This window comes from Micromys minutus (genome assembly GCF_963924665.1).
Source record: "Micromys minutus genome assembly, chromosome: 19".
NCBI classification, from domain to species: domain Eukaryota; kingdom Metazoa; phylum Chordata; class Mammalia; order Rodentia; family Muridae; genus Micromys; species Micromys minutus.
In genome coordinates, this window is record NC_137954.1 from 21773695 (window position 1) to 21792319 (window position 18625).

The 18625-nt window shown below is 38.5% G+C and overlaps 1 protein-coding gene across 2 annotated transcripts in view; it reads right to left on the bottom strand.

Annotated features, from left to right (window-relative positions):
- Window positions 1-1009: 1009 nt before the first annotated feature.
- Window positions 1010-18625, bottom strand: part of ABCA12 (ATP binding cassette subfamily A member 12) — a gene marked incomplete at both ends in the record, with an annotated part of 165172 nt that continues 147556 nt past the window's right edge. For both annotated transcript variants that reach the window (XM_080932869.1, XM_080932868.1), the window contains 12 exons: window positions 1010-1117; window positions 2376-2513; window positions 4646-4751; window positions 5853-5945; window positions 7394-7497; window positions 9396-9530; window positions 10787-10928; window positions 11193-11302; window positions 12193-12397; window positions 14911-15164; window positions 16203-16362; window positions 17355-17470. In XM_080932869.1, the coding sequence (XP_080788995.1) occupies window positions 1010-1117; window positions 2376-2513; window positions 4646-4751; window positions 5853-5945; window positions 7394-7497; window positions 9396-9530; window positions 10787-10928; window positions 11193-11302; window positions 12193-12397; window positions 14911-15164; window positions 16203-16362; window positions 17355-17470 (1671 nt within the window). The remainder of the gene's footprint in view (window positions 1118-2375; window positions 2514-4645; window positions 4752-5852; window positions 5946-7393; window positions 7498-9395; window positions 9531-10786; window positions 10929-11192; window positions 11303-12192; window positions 12398-14910; window positions 15165-16202; window positions 16363-17354; window positions 17471-18625) is intronic.

Consider the following 18625-nt stretch of genomic DNA (forward strand, 5'->3'; position numbering starts at 1 on the left):
GTTCTAGGTCCATAGCTCTTCCCTATCAAACAAGGTGACACCATTAATGCCTTTTTCTAAATTTTGAGTTTATTGGTCATTGAAACAGAAACAGTTGTGTCACAGCTGGCAAATTGTACACATTCATACATATTTTCTCCCCCCTCCATAAAGGTACATACACAATGCACCTCTTCAAAGGGCATGTAACGTGGGATTATCAAGTACACTATCTTGTAACCATACATATGGTTTTCCAGGAAATAAAAATATTTTCATATTAATTTTTCTTTCACCAAAAAGTTTCTAGTGGAGAAACTAGAATTGTAAGGGTTTCTGGAAAAGCTTAAAAATGTTGTCTGCCAGCAGCGCGTGAATCGTCTCCCCCTTTTTTCAGGATATACCCAGTTGACACGTTTATTTCCTTCCAATGAGCAAGAAGTTTCTGGTCTGAGTTTGTCCACCACCAGGGTAAACTGCTGCCTCATTATATTCTTATCATAAGGCACTTTGAGGGGCTCACTACATCCCCATGTAGTCACAGGCCCTGAAACCAACATGCACACCTTCTGTAGACAGGGTGCAGTGTGCTCCGTGCTTTCTGTTAATCAAGCTTTAGCACACTAGATTCATGTTATTCTCTAGAAATAAGTTAAGTTGTTTGGACACCCACTCTGTTACTTCCAGTCCACCTCACTTTGCTTCTCTGACCCTAGTTTTCAACTATTAACACCCATGCCTTTTAAGCTGTCCTTTTTATTGAAAGTAATAAGTTACGACATCCATTGTGAGGTGGGTGGTTCACCTTGTCCCTAAGGATCACCAGCATATACATGGCACACTCACTGTGTTGAATACAGAGAATCATTTTGGGAGCAGTAACATTCACTGATGTCCATTTTCATTGGTCAGACTTATGCTGCACGCTTGCCACTCAGTGTAACAATTTAAAAGGAAGAGATGCTTAAAAGGGATGTCTTCTCTGGAAAGCATCCATCAGTCATTGCTGAAATTGAATCTGCCGCGGGTGCTAAGAATCTAGCTGGTCTTCCTGCGAGTCTACGCTTATGGTGGAAACTTGGCTACTGGTATCAACATTTTCATAGGATTTTTGGTCTTTGGCAAAGTTGATGAAAACCTAAATTTTTTTCAAAGAAATGAAATACGTTAGTACAAAGTTTACAAAAGGAGAAATAAAGTTTCATTCTCCCCAGTTATCCCTGTCCCTCTCTCCCTCTCCCTTTCTCTCCTCTTGCTCTCTCTTTCTCTATCTCCTTTACACTCTTTATCTTCCTTTACACTCTAACAAGTTACAAAAGCAGTATTTTACCAGGACATGCACACATGCTTAGGCACATCCCCTCTTTTAGACTATATTTTTGCCATAGTCTAAATTCAAAGCTATAGTTAAAGATCTATAGCTATATATCTGTAATCCATATGATTTGCATTGATAGCTCTATCATGTATGGATGGGTCTGATGCTCTATCAAATATTTAAATAGAAATGTCTGAAAAGAATCCACTAGTTTCAGAAAGTTATTCACTAAAATAAAATTTGTGTAGAAACTCCCATCATGTTAAATTTGCCAATTTTACATATAAATTTGTCAGCTCTATTTACATGATTAAAATGATTATGTTTATTAGCTATAGATTTATCCCAGTATCATTGAGAGTCTAGTTTTTCAATGCATGATGCTCAATGTTGATCATATAAGCCTAAGACTAATACTTCAGTGTTGGCAAAGCCATACTTGTCTTAATTTCCTATGAAGTATTAATCTATAAAGCACAGCACAATCCATTGACTTACTTTTAAACTCACTTCAAAGTCAAACATAGTATCTATTGTTGTAGTTCTTGTTGGTCAAGCTACATAAAACTTAGTAGAGAGAGGATGGATGATCTAGGAACATGCTGACATTGAGTGGAAAGTAATTAAAAAAAAGGAACTCTTCAATTGCTGTGTTAAGTGTGTGAATTTAATAAACCCAAGGTCTGATTATTCTCTGTAGCTCACCCTAGTTCAGAACTGACCAATAGAAACCTTAAATTATGGAACCTACCAAGAAGAAATTAGAGGAAGCATTAACAGCTAATTATTTTGTAGGTGACAAGAGTGTTTCCCTGCTTCCTATGTACATGTAAACATTTATGAAAGGAGATATCATATACAATGGAAAGAAATCCCTTCATCTCTCCGCTAAAAATAGTTAATGTATTTCATTTCTTATTTTTTAATGTCTCAAGTGCAGTTAGAAATACATTAGGCTCTTCGTTAAGGTTTTCAGGTGCAAGATTAGGTACTGATTTAATTAAAAGTAAATTAAATGCCATTAAAAAGAAATAAGAATGCATAATAACTAATGTGTGGATTATGGCACACATCTTACCTCCTCCAAAGTGGTCTGGCTCACCAGGAAATTTGTGATATTTAAAGCAGTCTTGTTGGTTTCCAGAAGGTCAAAAATGTTTGCCACTCCTCCTGCTGTGACTGGCACATGGTACTCTAGCATGCTCAGGTGCTGATCCTGTGAGAACCAAAGGGGAAGAAGACTTGTTTTACAATGGCAAGGGAACATCAACTTGATGAGATTTCACTCTCATGGAGAGCTGGAAAGTCGTTCCACGGGGGGTGGGGAGGAAGCCATGGTGTAAATAGTGGCCATATTTCTGAAACTAACAGCTTGTAGAGACGAGATGAAGAATTCTATGAACATCAGAGAAAAAACAAATTAAAGTTAATGAAAACTTCAAAGCATTCTGGGCTCATGAGCATTTTAAAAGTTATATTCTCATCTGGAGAGGGAAAAATAACCCTGTAGGATGCATTCCATACATAAGTTTATGCTCAGCTTATTGAAGAGTTTCAGTAGATTTGTTGTTATGTTGAATAGGCCTAATAACTTGGCTGTCCAATTGATATGACTTAAACATTCTAGATTTCAGTCTTGCCTAGAAGAAGCCTTTCTTTTTTCTTTTCAGTTGATGTTGCCTACTTTTCTTGATTCATCTTAAAAGGCTTTTCCATCTTCTGTTGTTCTGAATGGTCATTTGCCATCCGGTTTTTAGGGTTGATGTGGTTGATTTTCTGTAAGGCATCTCTCTAGCTCGCCCTTTCTCCTCTATTTGCACCATTCACAGTCCTGACCTGCTGTTTCTCCCTCCATGTAAGAGTGGCTGCAACAACTCCTTGGAAGCCTAGAAACTAGATATGCTGACTTATTCTGGGAAAAGCAGCTAGGGAATCTGTTCTGAGTACCAGTCATATTAGATGTCTCACTCAGAATCTACTCCTGTGGTGTCTGTAGATCCTTTCATCTTTTTATTCAAGATTTCCTTTTTCTCCCCTCCTTGACTGGAGGCTGCCTGCTCCCCTGATCTTGTGACCATGTCTATAATCTGGCCTTGCGCATTTAATTTTCAAGCGATTGCTCTAGATATTCCCATCTATAGATTTAGACACTACTGTGGAGGTGTAAGGAATACGTTTTTGGGAGAAACTGCCTTTATCATCAGTGCACTTGCTTTTGGAAGCTTTAGGTGTGTGCACAGGAGGCTCATACCAGGGAGAGGGAAAAACAAGCTCCACTTAGTAAATAAACATTCCAACCCAGCAACTGGATGAATGGGTGAGACCAATACGGTTTGTGGAGCAAAGGTTTCCTTTAATTTCCAATTCAGATGATTAAAAAAGGGGGGGGGTTTAATAAGAATCTTGAAAGCCAATATTCCTAAAAAAAATATTCAAGGCTTGGGGAGACTGAGGCGGAAAATACTTTATGAAGATAAAATAATTGTTTTAAAAACTGTATTCTTTGACTGTCTAACACCAATTCACATTAATATTAAGCCCTATAGTTTGGAAAGATATGAGACATTTTCTACAGCAGTTTTGTAAAGTCAATGTTTATTCCCGCTTACAAATAAGAGGAACAGAGTTCAGAGGCTTCAAATGTCTCTTTAGGTAGCTCCACAGTACAGCCGGACTCAACCAACAGCTTCCAACCTTCTTTTCACTATTTTACTTTGGTTTATTCTTCACAACTATTGGTCATCCTCGATTTGTATAAATCAATGATGTTAGACTGATTTTTTTCTGCCAAGTCCATTAAGTAGGCTCTACATGAAATTTAAATACGTGTATCCCCGTGTGTTCATCTGGTTGATTTACTGGATAAGCAGACAGAAACAAGCTCTATTGTATTGGAATCACTCTGGGAGCTGAGGATTGCTCAGACCTTGTGCGTTTATTTTTCAAAGGAAAGGAACAAAGGTGATTTAAAAAAGTCTCTCAGCTGCAGGATTCTGAGCTCACTAATTTTTCTTTTCTAAGAAATTCTGTTGGTCATAGAAGGCCTGTCATTCCTAGGTTCCCTAATGTATGTATGTTGCTATTATTAGACTGGAAGTGTATACAATTTGAAAACAAATCCAGTATGATCAGAAAGACTTTGCAAGAAAGAAACTAATATAACAAATGTGAAATAACCAATTGAAAATATATACAAGGATATATAAGAATCTGCGGGGTATTACCTCTTTGTATAAAGTTCAAATCCTGAACTAATGGATTAGGATGAATCACAAAGCTATGACCCACTAGGAAATAGCAAGGTCACTGGAAAGGACAGGCAAGGTCAAAGGCAGAACCACCACTTACTTTTAAGTATGTTTTTGGAAAGTGTAGCTGCATAAACTTTGTGAGAGTTTCCATGCTCACTTTATTATTTTTCAAGTGAACCTTGACAGTAAATCCACGTCCAAACCTAAAAGTGAAAAATAAAGTAGGAGTTACATTTTCACCAAAATAGCTCCCCTGGAATTCTAGATAGTGAAATAGGTCCCAAGCCAATCACTATGGCTCTTTTTCTTATATAAAGACTGTCATTTGGCCATAAAAGTTTAAGACGGGCTACAAACTGGAAATTGTTCAGTGTCATGCTTTGTTGTTGTTGTTGTTGTTGTTGTTGTTGATTTGTTCTTTATTTCTATCTCTATACTGTGCCAAAATGTTTGAAAACATACAATTGGTGGCTTTCTTTGACAATCCACAATTGGTAGTAATAGATGCTAATTTCTGGAGTTAAGTCCTTACTACATTAGAGCACAGTCTTGAGAGGCAGGTCACTGGAGATTTGATGTCAACCATGAAGATTAGAGTCACTGGGATTCCAACACTAAATATGGCATTAATATCCTAGTGTTAACCTCACTAAGAGCAGAGTTCATAAACAGGTTATGACACCCTATAACAACTCAAGGTCTCTCATAATTTTGTCTTTATCTCAGACAACAATTTTGATAATGCAATTAAGTTGCTGTATAGAAAGATATAAAGCATCATCCTGTAGCTTGGAGATTCACATAGATATGTATAAACGTACATACACTTGGGAGTATAAACTAATAATTTAATTCTAATGTGATGCTAATATGATATTTATGCATCTTTCCCCAATGCATTCTTGATTAAAAGGTTTTCAATGTGGTGAAAATGTTAAATAGCTTACAGAAAGCTTGTGCAAATGGCAAACCAATATGGTAGATTAAAAAAATCTATGCCTTCATGCACTTGTCAAGACTAATTTGTTATTGGGTGAATTCTTGAGACTACTTCCTGGGAGTAGTTTGGTTTCAAATTATTTATGATTTTGACTATTAAGAGCTTTAAAACTTCTAAGTCTTAGGGATTTTAACAAAAATATGCCCTTAATAAAATAATTTAAAGTGTGTCAGTGACTATTTCCAATGACTATTTCCAACTCTTCATCTCAGTTTTTCTATCCATTGCACAGTGGTTGCCAGGGTGCACGAACTGTTGGAGCAATTCCTCTGCACAGCGTGTAAACAGCATATTTGTTGGTTACCTGCTTTTTATGTGTTGTAGAGACCCAATGCACTGGAACCTTCCATTCACCATAATGGCCAGCCGGGTACAAAGGGCTTCACACTCTTCCATGCTGAAAGAAGTAACACATTCCTATCAACATCCAGGGCACATAAAATTGGGTTGCAGTTCATAAGCATATGTTTAATTAGTTCATTATGGCACTGTAGCAATCTCCCTTGGGGGCTCTCTTGATATGGTTTAGCTGTTAAAGGCTAGGCTCATAAGCCAAACAAGAAATCTCTCTTGGGAAAGAACAAAAGGCAATCTTAAAGTACTAATGAAACATATGCTTATGGGCGTACACTACTCTCCTCCCACACTCGAGGTTACCTCTCCTGTCTGGAACACCTCTACTGTTGAACCCAATCATCATTTCAAGCTCGTTCAAGCTCTGACTCAAGACCTATGTGTCCTATGAAGCATTTCAAAAATAACCCAGAACACCTTTTACTCTATCTCATAGCCCAGTTGATTGGAGGGGGGGTTATAATCTGTTATAACTTGTACAAGCTCTCTCATTTCATGGACGATGGTCCCTAGAGAGTGCCCCAGCTCTCGCCCTGTTCACTCCATGCAGAAGTTTGTGGGAATAAAAAGACAAGCTCCACAGTGACGGATGCAAACAAGTCTCTTGATAATAAGGAGAGTTAATTAGTTTCTGCTATGTGGTTATCATAATGGAATGTAAGCTCAGTCCAAATCATAAAGAAAGGCCAATGTCCTAAGAGAGTCATCGATAGAATGCTTCAATGTCTCTCATACTTAGGGAGACTAGGGGGGCTTCTTTGTGGGAGAGAGACATGTAGGTGAGTTCTAGGGGGACAGGTGAGATGAGAACCTGCTGACGATTTGTAGAGACCACTTCAAGAAGAAAGAACGCATGGAGGAATACATGGAGACAGAAATCACAGTGTGTGGACATGGAGTCGAAAGTCATTTAGCCTCACTCCTAGGAGACAGCATTAAGTGGGGGAAAGACTAAGGATTTTGAAAGGCAATGCAAACAGTAGCTGAGAATAAGCAGGTCTTAAGAACGTCTTGGTAAAAATGTTTCCTGAGACCCTGTGCCCTGTTGTCCCTCAGTATCCTCACTCTGAATCCTCCAGTCTTGACCTACTACCAACAAGTAATACTCTAAATGGGTTGGTGAGAGGTCTCAGTGGGTAAAGGCACTTGACCACCTGAGTCTGATCTATGGGACCTACAGGGTAGGAGAAAACTGACTTCATCAAACTGACCTCTGAGCTCTGTCCTCTACATGCAAATACACACACACACACACACACACACACACACACACAGAGAGAGAGAGAGAGAGAGAGAGAGAGAGAGAGAGAGACAGAGAGAGAGAGATGCACACATGCATACCTGCACATACGCACAGACATGCACATATACACAGACACACACAGAGACACACACTCACACAAACACACACATTGTTAATAAAAATTAAAAACAAAATACTCCAGACAATGATGAGTACTCATGGATTCCTTGGGAGCTGACTCAGTTTACCTGTGAGATGTGAGGATGACAGAGCATTTGTTCTGCACCTCTTCTGAAATGATCCTCCAGAGGTGTCGTTTTGATTTGGGATCCATCCCAGAGCTTGGCTCATCCTTAATAAAGAATTACCAGAAAAATTTATCAAATTAATTAAGTTTTAATGAGTTTCTTTATGAGAATCACTGCATTTCAACTCTCTGGGAACAGAAATCACTTTTTGAGGTCCCACGACTAGCGTGTTTTATACATAATAGGCTTTTTCTGCTTCTGTCAAAGGCTCAAAATGAAGTATTTTAAATTGTCAGTCTGTTTAAAGAAGTGTTTCAGAGAAGCTGACATCATGTTACTTTACATCCGTCTCTTCTGTTTCCTTGGAGGAAAAATCTACTTCAATTACCAAGAAAACAGAGTTTTTACATTTAATTCTACATTTCCACATACAGAGTCGAAGCTCTGTCAACAAGATTGCCATCTTTCCCGTGAAGGTGGGACTGTGGCTATGAGCAGTGACATGGATATGCCCTGTGAAGCACGGGAAAACAGAACCCAACACTTCAGTGAGTTTGTTCCACATGTGTCTTTAGTGTTTTGTTATTAATTGAAATTTAAGACTCTCTGGGAAAAATAAGATTTGTAGAAGGTGCCAACTGGGAAAAAAAAAACTGCAATTTATTTATTTATTTATTTATTTTTGAAAAACAAAAAAGTGAACGAGGCTTTGAAAGATTTGGACAGAGATATTTTATTCTAACAGGGGTTACATAAAAAAACAATCACAGATTCAGCTCAGAGAAGAACATTAACATGTATGTGCGGTGGGAAGGGTCTAGCTGTCTGACGCTCACTTTGCATATTGGTATGCTAATTTAAATAGAGCGGTGAGCATTCCTTTGGGGAAAAGATAAAGGAGGTATTGTTATCACTTCTTTTTGTACAGAGTGGAATATGTAGTAAATACGTATAAAGGAAAGGCAGTGCCTTCCTCCTGGAGCCTGTACTTCTTCAGCTCATTACCACACAACATTTACATGGTGCTTTACAACTTATATCTCACAGGGGTGCCCCAGGATTGTTTTGTTCAGTTTAAAAGATGCTTACACAATAAAGTTCCATTATAAACATCGACAGGCAGAGACAGAATGCATGATAAGCTTCCAGTATTCTAGAAGGATGGTCCTTCTAGGCGGTTTAAATGACTGGACCCACCATGGGAGTTAATCCCTAGAAGAATGTACTGATTTATAACTGGATTTTACTGCATGCCGCTAAGGTTCTTTTAAAATTTGGAGATTCTTGAATGAAAGCCATCTTCCAAAATAAGGACATGTTTCTTTCTCTGAAATAAAGGTCCTTGTGCTTTGGTGGGTCTGAGGAGTAGAACACTACATCACCAGCAAGTGCAATTGATATTTTCAGGTGATCAATTAAAATTTGCAGCTCTTAACAAAATATAAATGTGGAATGTGTTTCTCAATCCTCTCCCAAGTGTTTTATCCATATAAAACAACACAGTGTATTTCCCATCCCTCCACAAGCTAAATAACTCATATTTTTACACTACAAAGGAGTATAATTTTAGTATGACACCTTGTTCTAAAATGTGCCTTTCTTCCTCAGCAGAAGTTGGAAACTGGCTAGTTCACTTGATTAGTCCCTAACAGAAATATGATTTCATCAATAAGTGGGAATTAAATTTGAGCCCGCTCTACGACTTGTTTGAACCCCCGAGCTGGTTGCAGCTATGTCGAATTCACATGCTGAGTGTTTTCTCTGAAGCCTTCCGAGCCATGGCTTCAGATACAAAGTGCTTCCTGAGGACACTGTCTCGATAATAAATTATTTGCTAATACAAATTCTCCTAATGTGGTGGCACTGTACGTGCTTTGGCAGTAACTGGCGCACTGTGGGAACCTCACTAGATGTTGGTGCTGCTGCTGATGAGAACGAAGCACAAACCTGATGTGCTATTCTAATTATGATCTAGTGCCCTTGTTCACAATGATTCTCTTACCAGCAGGAGGATGGACGGCTTCCCTATCAAGGCCAGTGCAGTAGACAGCTTCCTTTTTGTGCCGTAACTGCACATGGAGGTAGGTCTGTCCTTGTATGCCATCAAGTGGAGTCTCCTGAGGAGTTTATGAACAGTCTGTGGATAAGAAGAAGAGGAATTAGGCAACCAGACCCCTGTTCAAACCCTTAAGGCACCAAATGGAACAAAACATGCCACTGAATAGAAATGTTTCTCATGGAGAACACAGGCCTAGAAAAGATGAAAATATTGAAATTCAACATAGATTTTATTTTCGCCTCTAAAAGACCATTTATAAAATTAACACTTCATTTAAAGAGAGAAAAAGCAATATTCTGTGGGTACATTTTCAAACGGGACCCCCCTCCCAAACATTTGTATATGTTTACAATTACAGACTGTACAGTATGCCGTTACCAGGGGATTCTCCTGCAAAGCTTAAGGGCTGAAGAGAACTCAGGCAGAACTCAAAAGCAGGTTTCCCATTGGTTGTCATCCCAGTTCATCTCTCCTTCCTGAGCTGTGAGTTGTCAGAAAGACTCTCCGACTATTTAGCACTGACCTGCTATCAGAGCTGTCATGTGTTAGGAACCACGAGTTCTTGCAGTTATTTCTGTATTTAAGTAGCCCTAGCAAATGACGGCATCCTGTTTGGATGCTCCCATCAGGTCTCCAGAGTTTGAAGAACAAAGAAATGTGCCCCAAGAGGTTAGTCATCCCATTACAAAAATAAATTGTTGCAGTGGTATGGAGAGTTACAGAACAAAGGTAAAAATTAAGATTGGCATTTTGACTTAGTGGTAGGATAAATGCTTAGCAAGTGTGGAGCCCTGGGCTCAAGTCCCTGCAATAATAATAATAATAATAATAATAACAATAATAATAATAATAATAACAATAATAATAACAATAATAATAGAAATAATTATAAATAATAAAAATAATATGTAAAATATTATATTTTATAAAATATTATGTATTAATAATATATAAAAATAATAAAAAGAAGTAGAAATGAAAGCCCTTCTATTTTACTTGGATGTTCTGCAGACAATCATGTGGACCAATGTTTATTTGAATAATAATAAAAAAATCCTCATATCACCAATCAAAGTTCAACTTGGAGCAAAACACAGTGTGAATATCTATTTATTAAGGGAACCAAACAAACTGAGGCCAAGAAGCTTCTAAAGCTGGGCTTGCAGACAGATGCAGATCTAGACTACATCATCCAGCCAAGCTGGCTCACTGGTTAGGGGGGGGCATTTTATGATCTCTCATGTTGCATGATGGCTTTGCTAGGGCAATCATGAGAGGAGGGATGGAGACAACAGTGGTCTTTGAGTTGAGTGGTCCTCCACATATATACTCACTTCTTTGATGTCCTTCTCTGGAATCCCATGCACTCTGGCATAGAAATACAAGTGCTCTTCCACAGTTACCAGGTCATCTAAGGCATCTTCCTGAGGGCAGTAGCCAACCAATGAGCTGTGAGAATCCACGTGTCCCAGGGATCTAAATCGAGAAAATCAGAACACGTGAGTTTCTAAAAAGAAGTCTCTAAGTATTGGGTTAGTGGCTTTATTTTGGTTAAAATAGATAACAATTTTGATAAAAGAAGGAAAAGAATCTATCAGATCATAGTCAAGGTTTAAAAATAAAACAGCCAATTCAACGATCCCTTCCTTAGTCCAGGAAGATTTATAACACAATCACGAAATTAGATAAAAGTCCATTTAAATTATGTTGTGCTCGATAAGTAGAAGTGCTGCTTTGTACCCGCTCTTGTTTCTGATCAGGATGTTTCCACTGGAAGGAATTATGTCTCCAGTCAGCATCTTAAATATAGTGGTTTTCCCTGCTCCATTCACACCAAGGAGGCCAAAGCACTGGGATGGGGAGAGAGAGAAAAAAATATATGTAAGCTACAAAAACATGTTGCTATTGTAACTTATTTCTCCTCCCTGGATGAGACACCCTCCCCGGAAGAATAAATCACTATAATTACTTCTGGATTGTGTACTGGCATTTGGTAAGACTTTCTCTTCTAAAACAAATGGGTATTATGGGCTCTTTTCCCTCTAAGCATCTGAACATCTGTATGTAGAGAGGTCTGCTTTACATATGCTATAGTGCCCCTTTATGAGACATGATAAAGCACTCCTCAGGTAAGATGTGCTAACTCACAGAAGTAATTACAGTTATAAACTGCACATAATTTACACAAAATCAAAACTTTACTGAACAAGCCACTGATGCATTAATTTATGTCATTGAGTGAATTTGATGTACAGAGTCTGGCTCCACACAGAAAACTAAAGGGAAATATCAATAGTTAAGTTCCTTCCCTTCTTTCAATGCTACCTGAATCTTTTATCTGTGAAAACCACACGAATAGAAGTCAATGCATGCTAAGACCGTCCCTCTGAAAATGGCTGTCTTTCTGGCAGATGTTGAATAGGTTTAGAAATGAGAGGTGCCAAAAAGTATCCTGAAAAAGCTTCTTGCTGATAGTACACCCCTGAGACAGTAACAGTGGGAATGGGTTCAGGACTTGCTGTGTGCTGAGGACGAACAGCAAAAATTCATATGGCAAACATACACACACACACACATATGCATATCCACATATATACATACAAACATATATACATACAAACAAACACACACAAACACACACACAAACATCCCCCCCCCAACACACACATAGACTATGAAAATATTCAGGGCTTGGGTTTTCTTTTTCTAGAAAACAACCCAAAACCTTGGCCCCCGCTACCTCTCCAGCAGGTATCCCCAGGCTGATATTGTTGACAGCTATAATCTTCTTGTGGATAAGCTGGTAGGTCTTTGTGAGCCGATGGAGCTGGACCAGGTCAAACTCAGCTGCGCCACTCTCAACTCTTAGTCTCTCAGCCCGTACATCTTCATCTTCATCTACTGTCTCCATGACATGCGAAGACGTAAATTTTCTGAAGAAGAGCCTGAAAACCAGATTCTGAAGTGACGTGACTCATTCTGGACACCTCGATGCTCCTACTTCTCTGGAAGCATACTGCCTACCTGTCAGGCTGTTCTTACATTTGTTATGTTATCCTGTTTAATTGATGTAAGCAGCGGTAGTTACGTTCTCCACACAATCTCTACAATGCTGGCAAATAGTGTTCACTTTCCATGGATGAAATGTCTATGAATCCATTGTTAAAATTTAGAATCCTAATGTTTAAATCAGATGCATGCCTGAAAGCTAGTTTCTAACAGGGAGTTCAGAATCATAATGGAACTCAACACTTACAAGCCCAAGATCATCTATCGCATTATTGCTCTAACAACTGTCTTCTCCTTCTCCCCCATCTTCTTTCCTCTTTCTTATCCCCCTTTCTCCTTTTGCTCCTTTTCTTTCTCCATCTCTTCTTTCTCTTCTTGTTTATTGTGGTAAATCTAAAATGAGGCATACCATCTTAATTATATTCTCCTTTTCCCTTCTTATTTTTTCAAGGGGAGGGAGCTAGAGCCCAGAATGGTACTGCTGACAATTCACAGGTCTCTCCTTTTAAATCACTTATAATATGAACAGCATTTATTCTGCCTTCTCTTTACAACGAATGCCTCACTTAAGATCCAGGAAACAATTTACGATTATCAGCCCTGCAAAATCTGAGTCTCAGCCTCACCTCAGTCTTCTCCAACAAACACCAAGTCAAAAGAAAGCCAAACCTTTAAAAGTTCTGCGAATCAGTTATTTTTGGTCTACTCTGAAAAAAAAAAAAAATCTCTGCTTTTAAAAAAATAGAGTCCAGAGGATTCCAAAACATGGTGTTGTTTTTATATCTATTCTAGTCTAACAGCCCACTCGTGCAGTCAGTCCCTAAACAATGGAAATGCCTTAGAACCCTCCCTTAGTCATGGACCACTTTCCTGACTATTTCTATCTCTACGATAAGCTTCAGTTTTACCAGCATTTCTCAGTAACCACTCACTGCTCCAGTGTCTCTGACTCTTGCATCCCAGTCTACACTGGTTCCTAAAAAATTATACTTGCTAAGGTACCATGTGGCTGTGCTGCTCTCTCTCTGCTCGCTAACCTTTAACAGATCGCCATTGGTGTGGCAAATAAGGTCCAATCTAGACCTCTTTACTAAGCATCCAAGAGACCCTATATCCATCCACCCACACTGTAAGCCAAATGACCTGCTATCCACTGTATTGATTCTATCTTCCAATCAAATAGTATAATTTTAATTAAGTAGTCTATAACATTTTCCTCTTTCTCCTTTTTTACTTTTATTATTACTTAATTAATTTTTTTTATTTTCAGTAGATAACACAAGTTCATATTAAAGTTAAACTGGTACTAGAAAATAGGATGTCAAAAGTAAGCAGTCACTGACAATAAAGATAATCTATTATAAGATACATTTCTTTTTAACTCACATGGTAATATATAAGTACTCAATTCTTAGCCTTTTGCTTTTATTTAATAAATATTAGAACAAATATTACATAGATATTGGATCATTCTCTCTCTGTGTGTACATGTGCATGTTTTATATGAGTATTATTCAAATACATGTGCAAGTATACTTGACCATGAAAACACTCATGTAGAAAAGAATGTTGGATGTCTTCCCCATCACTCTCTGTCTTATTCCTTTAAGACAGACTCTATCACTGAACCTAGGGCTTGCAGTTTTGGTTAGATTTGATGTCCAGCAAGGCCCAGGCATCTGTCTGTCTCACCCTACATCCAGCAATGGGGGCTGGGGTTACAGGCCTTTGCTGTAATATGCTGGGTTTTGCAAGCTGGCGGTGAGCATCTGAATTCAGGTTCTCATGCTTACACAGCTAGCTAGTTTTCTCTGCTGAATCACATTTCTCACTCCTGGATTGTTCCCTCTGATGGCTAAATAGTGTTAAAGGTATGAAGATAGTTGTGTAAATCAAGCAATCCTTAAATAAAGGTATGTTGCTAATTTCCACTCTTTTGCTATTAGAAATGGCTAGTGTGGTGATGTATACATAGGGCAGTGTAAGGTTTGTGGTGGTGTCATTAAGAACACTTGCTAGGAAGGCAGTGCTGTTTATGGGTAAATATGCTTGGCTCTGTACCTCTTGTTGATGTTCTCTTTGATTCAGTCATCTTCTCTCAGACACACTACACACTCAAACTTCTTTCTCACTTCTGCCCATGAAGCCTTTATTATCTTCCTCAACTCACTGACTCTCTGTTAGGGTGACAACTGTGCCTACTTAGCCTTGTCTCTTACTCTACATCAACACACTGTTTGAGGTCTGTGGTGTTGTCATTAAGAATACATAGAAAGGCTAAAAAAGTATTTCCTAGACTTGAATGTATGATAAACTATGCTACCATGTTCTAAAAGGTTCTAAGGTAGAGTTTTTAGTGTTACTAGAGGAAATACCAAGATTATTGCTCATCCCTGTATATTTTGACTTAAACACCACGGAGGGAAAATGCTGTTCCCATCTGGCTTACCTGAGTTTCTTTATCAGCCACTCATTAATGAGGAGTCGTAACAAGAAAAACATGGTGCCCTGAGAAACCAAGGCCACAAACATTGCTCCTAGCTTATCCATTTCAAAGGTCTCACTTGGATAATCCACACCATAGGCCTTTAAGAAATCCAGGACTGCCTGTTGCTGAGAGAGTTCAATCAAACCGTAGCCAAAACAGAATTGGGGGAAGATCAGGAAAATTCGCTTGAGGGTTTCAGAAATAAGTTCTAGAGTCTGAAACAAGAGAAATGACAAAACGTAGTTTTAGGATTTCAACTAATTGACAGAACATTTAAAACTGGATGGAGACAGATGGAGGGGCCTGTGCAGATTGGCAGTTATTTCCCATGTATGCAGCAATCACATATTATATTTGCTACACAAATGACAGGAGGACAGAGTTTATCATCAAAATGTAAGTATAAAGAATGTTTTTCTCAAAGTGGCCCAAGGTATCTGGCCCAATTCTGGAGACAAAAATCACTTCTACACATGGCTTAGATTCAGCGGGAGAGGTAAGCTGGGCTAGAAGGTTGGGGTCCAAAATAGTATCAGTGGGTTCCTGAGTAAGAAAGGGCTCAGTATAGCCTTTGCCCTTAGGGAATCTCAACCCGGGGGAGGGAAAGACATTGTGAAATAAGATGGAAGGAGAGGCAGAAATGGTTCATTTTCACGTTATTCACACTTGAAGCCAGTGACTTCCACCTTCCTGCTCCCAAAGTGGCCTTGTCTGTCCTTCACCTCGCTCCATTCCCCACTATTCTTCTGCTCTTCATTGCCCGGGACTGTTAAGGCTTCTCTTTCACTGATCATAATTGTTAGCTCTGATTGGCGAGTGATGCTTACAATGAAGTAGATTTCAATACATGATTGAAAGGGAATTTTTTCCTCTATGAGTGTTCAAATGAATCCCAACCCATAGCCATATCCATAATCCGTTCTTGCCACCACTGCACCTTAGGAATTTATTAATGAGTAGGATGTTTAGCTGACCTGTTGGTTCCAAACAGTCTATCTGATTTTCTATCCATCACTTTTCTAGAGACCTAGCAAAAGTCAGTATTATTATCACTCAGTAAATACAATAATAAACATTAACCTATCTGGAGCTTAATTTCTTTTAAAGCTATATCATCTCCTTTTCTATATTTATTAAGATCGAATGATAGTCTTTTGTGTTTAAATACACAGTAAAGGAAATCTTTCCACTTGGAACACGTTAAGGCTCCTGGTTTGTTCACTGAAGTTTAAGTAATGAATAAAAGTCCTTACCGGATCATTGGGCTTTTCCTTGGAAAGAAAGTATACCACCGACAGGGAAACAATGGAATTGATACCAAAGAACAGGTTGACACACACATACGTGATGAAGGCCATTCCTGTCTCATGGAAGAGGCCAGCCAGCAGGTACATCCAAGAAAATGTCGCATAGCTGTAAGATAATAGTACTCAAAATTAAAATTATGTCTTAGTTATTCTAGTTTACAAAACAATAAAATAAAGCTCAGATGGGTTTCCTAGGGAATAGTAAACATGAAAGGCAAGTGGCCAAGGCCTGAAGCTAGGTCTATGTTTCATTCTTCATTTTGACAAAAGACCCTCAAAGGATGTTTTTAAAATGACAGCAAGAAGCCTCTCTTTTAAGAAACCCATATAAGTTTCTCTGTCATCACAACGACAGATTCATTTCCTGCAGGGTATGATGTTACTCTGTCCAGGCAAGACTTTGGCTGCTCAGAAATAGAAGTTCTAACTGAATAAATCTGATCATTTAAAATGGAAGAGTGATACTGACATTGTTGTAGGTAACTCATGAGGTCTGGTTAAAAGACAGGTGGCCTAGGTTGGGCAAAGATGAACAATTTCAGTTTTAAATAGATCTAGAAACAGAAAGGCCCCCTAGTTGTCCCAGTTTTTAAGCAATTGTTTCTACCCATGCCTTTGTAATAGAATCAAGTTTTACGCTGAATGTCAATTACATCATGTGACCTATATTACTCTAACACAGAAACAACAGTATTTATGCCCTTACCCATCTCAAAAAAGACAAATAATAATAGACATAAATTTTACATGTGCCTTATAAAGCCATACATAGTCATGTACTCTGTCAATACATATACCTGTACATACTCCTACTTCTCTGGTCATTCTAAAATATTCATGTTATATACTTTAGATTATGTGTGTGAGTTGGTACAATGCATGGTACCCAGTAAATGCCTGTTAGGACAACAACATTAATTTTCAGAATTATGGTAGTTACAGGCTGTAGACTAGCAAGTATATGTCATACTATAGTCATCACTCATATTAAATGACCCCAAGACAATTGTAAATTAACTAATGAGACTAAGGTCCTATTTGTGTCTAGGAGTGCTTAATTTTGTTAATTCTTTTTTCATTGCTTAATCAGCAGCTTACCCAAATAGCAAAAGTAGGAGGGATACAGCGCCTAGATTGTTTCCACTGTAGAAGGCAGGAAGCTTGAAAATTGCTATGACACCAATTGAAAATGCTACAGGAACCAAGTAGAAGACCTATGGATATAGACAAAACAACATTTAGTATATGGTGAGCCTTCTTTTTAAATCAATAGCCCACCTTATTTAACTTGGCAATAAGTCAACCTAGAAAAATTCTGAGGGAATGAATTTTTATTTATCTTTCTGTTTCTTGTAACATCCAGCTCATTTTACATGGATTTCACTTTAGAATTTGTCTTTTCCAATATGAGGTCAAGGCAATTTCAATCTATATAGATACACAAGAAATCCCTGGTGTTCCTGCCTCAAGGCTTAAGACTTGGGATCATTCAGTGACAGGGGTTCTGGGAGGAAGATAAGAAAGCCAGGTTTCTTGGTATTAGAGTCAGTCCTCAAAGTATTGATTTCATTTTGGATGCTGCTACTCTCTCACATGGCTGCTTTCTGAGACTTGGTTATCAGTGTTAGGCATTCCGGGCAAAACAGCAGGGAAACAGTTCTCACACGTTCTTGAAATCACAGGTATCTGAACAAAACCATCAGTATTCTGTTCACAAGCAAAAATATTAGAGGCTTAAGAGTTTTCAGCAAGATGCCTGCAGTGAAGGTAGAGGTGTCTCAACTTGAGGGTGGTGGTCGGGGAATCTTGTGAATTGCATCTGAACACCAGTAGTCCTGACAGCAGGATCTCAGTACTGAGTAGACCGTCACGGAAGAACTCATTGAAGCTTCCTTAACATTTAAGCTCATATGAAGTACAGAGTGGTCATTAGAATTCCTTTAGACTTGGCTTCTACAACAGGCACATTTCAGACCTCACTGGATGCATTAGCAAAATGGATCTGTGGTTAATTACTCTCCAACTCTTCAAGTCAATGATCTTCACAACAACTCAGACAATCGCTGCAATCACAGGCAAATGTGTACGTATTCATCTGGGCTCTTGGCCAACACTGGTACATTTGGAGTCAAGAATGATCATCTGAACTTGGGGACCACTTTACATAACAGAGAGTGCTGTCAATGAAATACATCCCTCCTTGTCTCTGCTAATCTTCTCTAGTGTGTCATTCAGCAGGAGCTACCACTTTGAATTTTTCACTATTAGTTGATTAAATTTTTATAAGCTTGGTTATCTGGCACTATGGGGCAATGTTGTTAAGTTTCTATTTTGCTACAGTAGTGGTTCTCAGACTTCAGTGTGCTTAA